This window comes from Mya arenaria, chromosome 2, assembly GCF_026914265.1.
Source record: "Mya arenaria isolate MELC-2E11 chromosome 2, ASM2691426v1".
NCBI lineage: Eukaryota > Metazoa > Mollusca > Bivalvia > Myida > Myidae > Mya > Mya arenaria.
This window is the reverse complement of record NC_069123.1, coordinates 35,968,973-35,981,345: the sequence shown is the minus strand read 5'-3', so window position 1 is coordinate 35,981,345 and position 12,373 is coordinate 35,968,973. Positions and strand designations below refer to the sequence as shown.

Here is a 12,373-nt window from a genome sequence, read left to right as displayed (position 1 = left end):
TATTTTTAAACTAGAAACTCAGCTGAGACAGCAATAAAATATTAGCGATACGATATTATCTTATCATGTTAAATGATGTAGTGTCAGCCTCATACTATCTCGTAGCTTGTTTTGAGGAAATAGTGTATTTGCCGATTTAGGACCATCTGGTGTCTAGTTCCTTAAAGTATTATCAAAATACGTTTTTCTTCAAAAAGGTAAAACTAAAAAGTATACTTGGAATAGTTGGAAATTTTTACATAAAATAATATTAAGAAATCGCCAACCTAAAAACCTAAAGTAAATGTCATGCATAATCGTCTTGAACATTGTAACTTTAAAATAAACTTAAAACAAAAATATGGAATACATCCCCCCACCACAAATAGAAGCAAATGAAATGTTTTTTAAATTAAATTCATTTAAACTATGAAGTGGTTTATGGCGGTATTATGAAATGGCACGAGAAGATTGTATTTGGTTCACGGCATTTTGGGTACAAAATTACTCCTTTGGCGAATATCCCATCAACCGATGGGGGTAAAAAACTCCCCTATTGGCTTCAAAATTCTGTTTAAGTCACACTCAGGGATGTTACGGGGTCATGCCATAATGCAGCCATTATAGGGCGCGGGCAGACCTTTACAACTCAACAACAACAACGTAATTGGTTCAACAAGACTTACAGTACAGAAAAAAAGTTCGAGGTCGAATGATATGATCAAACGATAGATTTTTTGCTTGGCCTTAAAACAAATGTTACATGTACTGAATTAGTTGTTAAATCATGAAGAGGGGGATACACACTAAAAACTCACCAAAAGATATGTTTAACAAAAGATACATTCCACCTTTTAAAAATGTATACATATATTTATAAACGCGAGTGTAAAGGCATTGTTTTTTTCCAAATTTATTTCACCTTTTTCAGCAGTCGAGCGATAACAATTAATACCAAAGCAATAAATATGCGACCCTGAAAGAATAACAGATTAAAACATACTTTATCATGTCTGTGGAAAGCAGGGAAATATTCATAACAGATGCGATGTATTTATTTTCGGTCACGTGACTGCCACGTTATGTTGTGTATTGGTGATTTGGTTGTGTATTGGATATTCTCGCAGTATAGATAACGGTATAGGTTAAACGTGGGAATTGGAAGAAACGAAACTACTGAATTTCTTTTTTCTTTAAGATGAAGAAAAAACGGACTCCTATTTAGATAACATTGCTTTCAAATGAGTCATTTAGATACATTTAAGTGCAGAAATACTTAATTCTCAAATATGGATAAAGCAAACGGTGGCCAGGAGGAGTGGTACGAAAATGGTAAGCATCGATTGCTTTTTTCTTCTGATGTACATGTATATAAATAAAAAGGGGGCGTGGCATGTTTAGTTTAATTGAGTGAAATACATGTATATTGTACACTGAGTATGAACTACATGTGGACTTAACCTACAACCGCTGTATTAAACCTGGAGATAGATAATTGTTAACGAAATATCTCCGTAGGATTGTCAGTCATAAAAGTAACTACAACTATACTGTACATGTAGGTGTACTTTGATGTTAATTGAGATAACTTGCATGCCTCCAGCTAGAAATTACGAATACGAATAATTTGATAATGAGTATATATATGTCCGAACAGCAGACCCATTTTACATGAATAAATATGTTAAATATTTGATAATCTTAGACGTATTTGTTTTATGTACGTTGGTAATGTAAGTATTTTCATCTATATATCCTGGTATTGCAGGCACGTGTAATGTGCTTCATAACAGAAACATTTCAAGTGCATCTAACATTATAAAAAGGTCGTATGTAGAAAATACATTCTTGAAGATGCATATTGTACTTGTATTTCATGCTGCCTCTTACAAATATCTCATTATAGTTTCCATTTTAGGTCTGGCATTCTTTTTTGTACACATTTCATTATAATTTGTTTTTCGATTGTAATATTAAAGATCAACCAGTTCCAGCGCCTGAATTCATATCGCTCTTAAAAGCTCTCATTCTAGTGACATTTAAATAGCACAATCTGATTCTGCGACAAATTCCAGCCCATCCAGGAATGCCAATATAGCTGTACAAGTGGCGTGATTAGTTAATTAAACATTAAAAAACCTGCCTGCTAAGGCTAGGCCCCATGATATTAAACATGTACAAGATATTATGGGAATATAGAGAAATGAGGTATTATTTTCAGAGTGATCGATATTGCAGATCTGTGGATGCTATTGTCGGGATCGATAAATTCTCTTGAAATTTCTGCGATGACTCAACCCTGGGAATATATGCTAGGTCTATAGACACAAAATGTCATTCAGGCTGAGATATTGTCCCGCAGTATTATGAAGAATACGTTCGCTATTCATGCTTGTTTAATGTTGTCTGTTGCTGCCATATTAAATGTCAGAAGTGGTTTAAGTCCTTCCTGAAGGTTTTGTTGCTGAAATATTGCCTGTCATTTATATCATTTTCAGTTTCAGCGGTGTCTGGCGACCTCTGCTTGTAATGTGCTTGTAATACGTTTCCCATCTGTAGCAATACAACATGTAAATTACTGAATTCCAATCTAAATCTAAGTCGGCCATAACTTATTAGTATAAACTTCTATACGAGTAAAATTGTGACATTTAAAAATGCTTTACCCACTCACTGTCTACCAATGGCGAATGCATCTGCGTATATTTGCTAACCCCACCCCTACCTCTACCCCGGCCCCTCACAATCTCCTGCAACTTCATTATATTAGTGGGAAGGGGTGGTGACAGGGGGTCGGCGAAGCATAGTCCATAAACCAACCCACAAGCCTGCAGCCCATTTACCAATAAAACAGGCACCCCATGCGATTTACCATACGATTCATGTTTCTGACATGATTTTTTATCAATGTGGCATCACTGTATACGATTCCATAAACCATATTGCCTTTTTTCGCCCCATTGTCGTGGGTTGGACTGTTTCTGGCCGTGGACATTGTTAACTTTTATCAGATACTCGAGTATGTTATCGAATTCAGATCTTTTTTCTTGACAGAGAAAGTCGATTTATCTGGTCTAGTCCCATCAAAGTTGCCAGCCATTAGGAACATGCCTTAATAAAATGATGTTTCGACCGAATCTTAAGTGCATGGTATAAGTATATACTTATAAATTATAAATGTGGCATGTCTCTAGAACTGACTGTGGTCTGATATTTATTTTCGCACCCACTTCTCAGTAGTGATGGCCTCCGATTAATACATTCTTTAAACTCGTGTAAAATTATCAAGATACTCTGTTAAAATTGGTACACATTCGAATTTTTGGCGTTTAAAATGCCCCAAATATAGGTGCAAGTTTGTTAACTAACTGTTTAAATTAGAAAATCCATTAATATTAAAACTAATCGAATTTAAAAACACAAACTGTAATACATAATTATGTTCAAGAATGTTTGTACAGAATGTATGTGAGACGAACAGTCTTGTAATGACCCCCAAATGTACGTGACGCGTCTTAATTGTTCCCTAGGTTAAGATGTAACTCCCACTTATCCAAGACAATGAGTGGCCAATATACACTTCTCGCCTTTGTTAATCCAATGCCAAACACACAGACAAAATGTTGCCGGAAATAATTATTTTCTCAGTTGGACACTTTGCAAAATTGATTATCTATAACAAGCTATTGTTGCTCAACAGGGCACGCTATTTTATTTACCAAGTGTATAATTAAGGTAGCACAGCCCTGATGAAGACATCGACTTGAAACTCATTACACAACACATGCCTACACATCTTCTGAGGGTTTCAAGGTAGGGGTTCGAATCCATCATAAAGCACAACTCTATTTTCGTTTGTTCTTCATTGTTCCCATTAGCTTAGTTTTTTCCGAAGTTTGTTTGCATTGTCTTTAAAAAGTAATTAAAATCAATTGTTTACGTAAATGTAAGCTTCTTTGGAGATTTCATTTCTTGCAGACTGGCTGAAATAGCTGGTTGAGAATTTCAAACATTCTTATTTCAAACCTTCAACTAGCAGCCGAGCTTCGAAAAACCCCTGATGAAGTATAATTGTTGACTAGAAATCCCTAGCACCTTAAGCCTAAGAGCTTGCCGCAGAGCTGGAAAAGAAAAGAAAATCCCATGTGTAGCAGATCCAATCGTCTTAAGAGTCATTCAAATAGAATTTCAGCCGTACCAGACACAACAGGTCGTTAATGCAGCTACGTGCACTCCTCATCCTAGCTGAACTAGACACAACAGGTCGTTAATGCATTAACGTGTACTACCTCATCCTAGCTGTACCAGACACAACAGGTCGTAAATGCATTTACGTGCACTACCTCATCCTAGTTGTACCGGACACAACAGGTCGGTAATGCATTTACGTGCACTACCTTATCCTTGCTGTAACGGACACAACAGGTCGTTAATGCATTTACGTGCACTCCTCATCCTAGCTGAACTAGACACAACAGGTCTTTAATGCATTTACGTGCACTACCTCATCCTAGCTGAACCCGACACAACAGGTCGTTAATGCATTTACGTGCACTACCTCATCCTAGCTGTACAAGACACAACAGGTCGTTAATGCATTTACGTGCATTACCTCATCCTAACTGTACCAGACACAACAGGTCGTTAATGCATTTACGTGCACTCCTCATCCTAGCTGAACTAAACACAACAGGTCGTTAATGCATTTACGTGCACTACCTCATCTTAGCTGAACCAGACACAACAGGTCGTTAATGCATTTACGTGCACTACCTCATCCTAGCTGAACTAGACACAACAGGTCGTTAATGCATTTGCATGCATGACCTCATCATAGCTGTACAATACACAACTTGTAGTTAATCCGTTTACGTGCACTCCTCATCCTAGCTGAACTAAACACAACAGGTCGTTAATGCATTTACGTGCACTACCTCATCCTAGCTTAACTAGACACAACAGGTCGTTAATGCATTTACATGCATGACCTCATCCTATCTGTACAATACACAACTTGTAGTTAATCCGTTTACGTGCACTACCTTATCCTTGCTGTAACGGACACAACAGGTCGTTAATGCATTTACGTGCACTACCTCATCCTAGCTTAACTAGACACAACAGGTCGTTAATGCATTTACATGCATGACCTCATCCTATCTGTACAATACACAACTTGTAGTTAATCCGTTTACGTGTACTACCTCATCCTAGCTGTACAAGCCACAACAGGTCGTTAATGTATTTACGTGCATTACCTCCTCCTAGCTGTACCAAACATAACAGGTCGTTAATGCATTTACGTGCATTACCTCCTCCTAGCTGTACCAGACACAACAGGTCGTTAATGTATTTACGTGCACTACCTCATCCTAGCTGTACCAAACATAACAGGTCGTTAATGCATTTACTTGCACTACCTCATCCTAGCTGTACAAGCCACAACAGGTCGTTCATGCATTTACGTGCACTACTTCATCCTAGCTGTACCAGACACAACAGGTGAATACATTTACGTGCACTACCTCATCCTAGCTGTACAAGACACAGCAGGTCGTTAATGCATTTACGTGCACTACCTCATCCTAGCTGTACAAGCCACAACAGGTCGTTAATGTATTTACGTGCACTACCTCATCCTAGCTGTACAAGCCACAACAGGTCGTTAATGCATTTACGTGCATTACCTCCTCCTATCTGTACAAGCCACAACAGGTCGTTAATGTATTTACGTGCATTACCTCCTCCTATCTGTACCAGACACAACAGGTCGTTAATGCATTTACGTGTACTACCTCATCCTAGCTGTACAAGCCACAACAGGTCGTTAATGCATTTACGTGCACTACCTCATCCTAGCTGTACAAGCCACAGCAGGTCGTTAATGTATTTACGTGCATTACCTCATCCTAGCTGTACCAGACACAACAGGTCGTTAATGCATTTACGTGTACTACCTCATCCTAGCTGTACAAGCCACAACAGGTCGTTAATGTTTTTACGTGCATAACCTACTCCTAGTTGAACTAGACACAACAGGTCGTTAATGCATTAACGTGTACTACCTCATCCTAGCTGTACAAGCCACAACAGGTCGTTAATGTATTTACGTGCATTACCTCCTCCTAGCTGTACCAGACACAACAGGTCGTTAATGCATTTACGTGTACTACCTCATCCTAGCTGTACAAGCCACAACAGGTCGTTAATGTATTTACGTGCATTACCTCCTCCTAGCTGTACCAGACACAACAGGTCGTTAATGCATTTACGTGCACTACCTCATCCTAGCTGTACAAGCCACAGCAGGTCGTTAATGTATTTACGTGCATTACCTCATCCTAGCTGTACCAGACACAACAGGTCGTTAATGCATTTACGTGTACTACCTCATCCTAGCTGTACAAGCCACAACAGGTCGTTAATGTTTTTACGTGCATAACCTACTCCTAGTTGAACTAGACACAACAGGTCGTTAATGCATTAACGTGTACTACCTCATCCTAGCTGTACAAGCCACAACAGGTCGTTAATGTATTTACGTGCACTACCTCATCCTAGCTGTACCAGACACAACAGGTCGTTAATGCATTTACGTGTACTACCTCATCCTAGCTGTACCAGACACAACAGGTCGTTAATGCATTAACGTGTACTACCTCATCCTAGCTGTACAAGCCACAACAGGTCGTTAATGTATTTACGTGCACTACCTCATCCTAGCTGTACCAGACACAACAGGTCGTTAATGTATTTACGTGCACTACCTCATCCTAGCTGTACCAGACACAACAGGTCGTTAATGCATTAACGTGTACTACCTCATCCTAGCTGTACAAGCCACAACAGGTCGTTAATGTATTTACGTGCACTACCTCATCCTAGCTGTACCAGACACAACAGGTCGTTAATGCATTTACGTGTACTACCTCATCCTAGCTGTACCAGACACAACAGGTCGTTAATGTATTTACGTGTACTACCTCATCCTAGCTGTACAAGCCACAACAGGTCGTTAATGTATTTACGTGCACTACTTCATCCTAGCTGTACAAGCCACAGCAGGTCGTTAATGTATTTACGTGCACTACCTCATCCTAGCTGAACCAGACACAACAGGTCGTTAATGTATTTACGTGCATTACCTCCTCCTAGCTGTACCAGACACAACAGGTCGTTAATGCATTTACGTGCACTACCTCCTCCTAGCTGTACCAGACACAACAGGTCGTTAATGCATTTACGTGCACTACCTCATCCTAGCTGTACCAGACACAACAGGTCGTTAATGTATTTACGTGCATTACCTCCTCCTAGCTGTACCAGACACAACAGGTCGTTAATGCATTTACGTGCATTACCTCCTCCTAGCTGTACCAGACACAACAGGTCGTTAATGTATTTACGTGTACTACCTCATCCTAGCTGTACAAGCCACAACAAGTCGTTAATGCATTTACGTGCACTACCTCATCATAGCTGAACTAGACACAACAGGTAGTTAATGCATTTATGTGTATTACTTCATCCCTACTGTGTCAGAAACAACTGGTCGTGAAAAGTGCTGCGTGTGTTACCTCATCCCACCTGTAGCCGACATAGCAGGTCGCGCAGACTGTTATGTGTGTTACCTCAATCCAGCTGTACCAGACACAACATATCGTCCATACATTAACGTGTATTACCTAATCCCATCATCTGGTCGTTAGAATATTTACATGTATTGCCAAACGTATAAAGTCATTAATTCGTTGCATGTTTTAGACTTCCAGTTAAGGTCTAAGATCCGCAATGCATTGCTTGAGAGAAACAGTGATTAAACCCAGAAACAATCAGTCATATAGAGCTTTATTGTCCCAACTTTCATGCATTTCAGACCTTCAGTTAGCGGCTGAGCTCGGCAAGGCGTTGTTGGAGAGAAATAGAGATTTGGAATCGCAGCTGTACCATGCACAGCAGATTATGGAAGAACAGCAGATGGAGATTGACGTGAGTTTATCTTCCTTTTTCAGCTGGTCTGTTGTTTGATTTTCTGAAGAAAAAAACAGGCAAGGTAATGTCAAAGTATTTGTGTCATCGTCAGCAGAGGTGTGGCGAAATTATTGAAGTGATGCAGTAAATTCAATCATTTTATTGTTAGTTATAACTAAAAACTGTCTCTGAAAAAGATTGGTTTACATGCCACAAGGGTAGCAAGTCCCATAACTCTGGATAAAATGTTTATCGAGATATACCCTTTGATCAACTGAGAAGATAAACAGACGAGCTTTGACATGCATTTGGGTAACTCATGTCATATTAGTGCAATCGTAACAACTCGGCCATCTCCGGCAAGCTTCCGGGAACGACGAAAAAATCGATTCTGTTGGATCATTGCCGAGGTGTTCCGATTGGTATAACTGTAGTCTCAATGCATATTTGCATACTGCAATTAGAAAAAAGCTGATGTTAGCTCAGTGAGTTTTGGGAGTTTGTACGGTGTTGAATTTATCTGATTGTATTTGTATAAAGCGACTTAAGATTGTATTTGTATAAAGTATTTCATATACATTTTCGGTCCACAGTACCAGGGCAACCAGCTGGATGCACTCAGAGAGTCTGTGGAGTCGAAGAACCGAATATACGAGGAGATTGATAAGGCTGTGCAAGAACTGGAGCAAACTAATCAGAAATACGCCCTCGACAGCAAGGCAGACAAACAGAAAATAGATAGGTACTGTTTAGCATGTATTGTTATTCTTAAGAAAATAAACAACATCAAAACCGTGGAGTCGTCGTCGGTGTTATTCGGTTTGTTGTGCAAACAATAATGTTGGCTCATTTGTTTAAGATATTGAACGTACTTGGTGCATAACCAGAAATAGGAACTAGACAGGATGACGGTCGAGCAGAAAGTTAAGAGGTACTTGTTATGTGAGACTATAATGAGATAGGTACACGAGCTAGAGAAATCTAACCAGAACTTTGTCATCGGCAGCAAGGCGCGCACGCAGAAAGTACTGAAGTACTTAAAAGTTCATTTATGTTTGTTTTGAGAAAAACACTCGAGATGTTGTCGTGGCGTCGGCGGATCCGTCGTCGTGTGAACCCTTGATTGTTGCTTCGCATTTGGGTTAAACTTATTTTTGCGGGCGTCTGCAAATGTTTACGCTCGCGATAAAAAGTGTATTATCCCTATAAGTCTGGTCATATTCGAAATACTTTATGATGTAAACAATATTAACATTCAAAAATTGAACACAACTTAAATACAGGGGCGGCTTCAAAACTTGACGTTGGAGGGCAACCTTTGGACATGAGCCCCTCCATCAAAACAGAACGTTATATGGTTCAAAATGTTGGCTAGGGAGTTAGGGGTACTCCCCTTGCAGTTTTTAACCATTCATTTGCATTTTGAGGTTATTTTATAACTTGTGAAATATGTGTCCCTTATCTCTGGATACACATTTGCAAACACTTGTTTGGGTAAGAAAAAAGTGAGCGAGCGTTGGTATGCGCTACACTACGAAGTTTTTAAGCTTTATTTGCTGTATAAAGTATCAACGCTTTGCCAACTTTGTATAAATCTCGACCATTCTATTATATTTCAGACAGACCGATACCATTCAAACCCTCGAAGAAAAGAACGACGAGCTTTCAAAGAAAGTCGATGATCTAAAAGCTGCCGAACGCGAGCGAAAGAAGATTCAGGTACAACAGAACAAAGACACACGGAGAGCGCGTTCTCTCGCCAACCTTCCGGACAATCGCGAGAACCGCGAGATTTACTACGAGAAAATAGGCACGTGGACGTACAATGAGAGGTTTCAGAGTTCCAACCTTCCCATGAATCCATACGAGGTCGAGATCAGGAACCAACAAGAAATTATAAAGAGACAAAAAGCACAGAATATGCTAGATAAAAGGAAACGAGAGGACTTGGAAACGGAAGTTGCGCTGTTGTGGGAGGAGAATACCTCACTTGAGATAAAGTTGAAGATTCTTGAGGAAGATTTGTTTAAGTATAAGAAACTTCAGGATGACATCCAGAAAATCAAAATGGAGTCTAGCAAGTATTGTGTTCAGTGTGGTAAGACATTGGATTTGTTGAAGAAAGGTAGTATCATACATACCGATGTTGAAATGGATGAGCCTAAGTTTAACAGCGAGGGGAAACTAGTCAAAATGGAGAGCGGAGGTTCGGTATACGGGAGCCGGGAATCATTGGACCAGGTTGCTATGGAGACCAAAGAAACTATGACGTCAATAGGAAGTCCAGAAAATCCAGACGACGCTGGAATTTCGATTTTAAACGAGCTGGAGTCACAGTATCAAGCATTATTTAAGAAATATGAAATGTTACTGCAGAAAGGCAGGCGTCCAAGTAGTTTGCTAATGGAAGACGACGACGAAGCGGAAAAGGAATTGGAAAAGAGGCTGTCACACAAATCCGTGCAGACGACAATTAAATTGACCAAACCTGGCGAAGATTTGGAAAATCCACCATACAAAATGATATTCAAGGACATTTTTGCGACTTTACGGAAATCGCGGATTGAGGAATCGGGTGAAAGTGTGACGTCACCGGAGACGTCACGTGGTCGATGTGAACAAAGTTCTAGCCCCGTGCCAGACGCAAGATAACAAAGTCATGCAAAACCGAGTTAAAGGGACATTAACATAATTGAAAGAACAAATAATATATTTAAAACTTATTTGAAATACAAGTATTACTTTTGAAAACGAAATTGAATTAGTTAAGAATTGACCGAATTAGTAGGTAAGATTGTCATCAGTTAAGTTTAGAGTAAAATCTTATTTGCAGCTTTACCTGTCGCTTAATCTGTTTTATTTTACCCTCACATGTAAATGTTTTTTTAATAAGCTAGCCTTTTCTAATATCTTCAAAGTTTTATTCAGCTTAAAGTTTGACGTGTGGAGCATTTTTGTTATGAAGTTTGCAATTATTAATCTGAAGATACTGACACTTCTATTGGATGTGATTGTATAGACGTTGTATCTGTTTTAAAGGGACACGATCACACTTGAAAGTCTTCGAACAAATAATTTTGTGTGAAATGTGAACGAAATGCTTGTTTTCAGCGATAATACGTCATTAAACGTTCATATAACAGCTCAGGATGTTAAAGCTGCACTCTTACAGATTGACAAATTTGACAACCTTTTTCATTTTTGGTCCCAGAATCCGCTGATTTTGGCATCAGTGCTGTTTTTAATCAGTCATATAGGATAACACACAATAGAACAGATTTGATTTTTTTTGTAAAATTGCCGAATTTTCATTTTTTTCTTAAAGCGTTAGTAACGCTTTTAGCCATAAAACATCAATTTTCGAGCGTAAATATTAATAACTGCGAACTGATCTTTTATCACCTGTATTATATCACCGGGTTCCTGACATAAAGGCAATATTTGGCTCTTTCAAAGACAAAAAAAACACTAAAAACTCGCACTGTCAAAGCGGTAAATCTGTGAGAGTGCAGCTTTAAATATGGGACAGAAACATAAAACGTTGTAAATGGTATGGAACATGAAATTAAATAAGGCTATAATTTACAAAAATCTTTTTCAAATGAATATCAGCCAGTTGCTTTTCGGTGTACGTTAATCACAGTAAGTAAAATAGCTAAAATTCAGCAAACATTAAAAACAAAACCATTGCCAACATAAATTGTGTGAACGAATTCCTTTAACTTATCGAGTTATGCATCATTTTAAATCACATTGTATTGTATTTCTAAGCATGTGGGAGATTTTCTTCTTGTTGTTTTTTTGTTATTGATATCAGAATGATATTTCTGTCAGTACAGTGCAATTTATCCCAGTATTTTTTTTATTTTTCAATTTTTGTTTAGCTTTTCAATAAATTGAAAACATTTTGTGTGTTATGATTTGTTTGAATGTAAACTGAGCCATTCATTCTAAATTGTTATGATCATTGACGAAATAATGTCTTGCGTTCCTACTCATCATGCAAATCATTTCTGACAATTTACATGATCGAACTATTCATTATTCTAGCTCGTCTGGTTTTTCGAACAAAACAGAGATTATTGTGAAATCCTTGGTGTCGTCAGAGTAGCACAAACACTTTTTGCCTGGCCATTACTTACAGTCGTGCCAGATATCCCAATGCAACTTTATACACATGCTACCGGAGACAATATACACATTTACAGTAAGACCAATAACTCTGATTTAATTAAGTATTGAGTTGTGCCCCTTTTCGACTGAAAATAAAAGAACGGGTGTGGGTTGGAGTTTGCACTGCGGCATTCTTGTTTAAAATATTGTTGATACCATGTGGTCGATGACAGTGCAATAAGCAACTCTCTTAATTTGCCATAGTTATGATTAACAAAATGGTGTTCTTTATGCTTTTTTATATCATGCT

General features: G+C 38.6%; 1 protein-coding gene across 1 annotated transcript; it reads left to right on the top strand.

Moving 5' to 3' along the window:
* Positions 1–1,079: 1,079 nt before the first annotated feature.
* On the top strand, positions 1,080–11,858 carry LOC128245489 (cerebellar degeneration-related protein 2-like). The gene is made up of 4 exons (XM_052963675.1): positions 1,080–1,311; positions 7,856–7,968; positions 8,544–8,692; positions 9,570–11,858. The coding sequence occupies exons 1-4, from the start codon at positions 1,269–1,271 to the stop codon at positions 10,600–10,602; spliced, it is 1,338 nt and encodes a 445-aa protein (XP_052819635.1). The 5' UTR covers positions 1,080–1,268; the 3' UTR covers positions 10,603–11,858.
* The last annotated feature ends 515 nt before the right edge of the window (positions 11,859–12,373 follow it).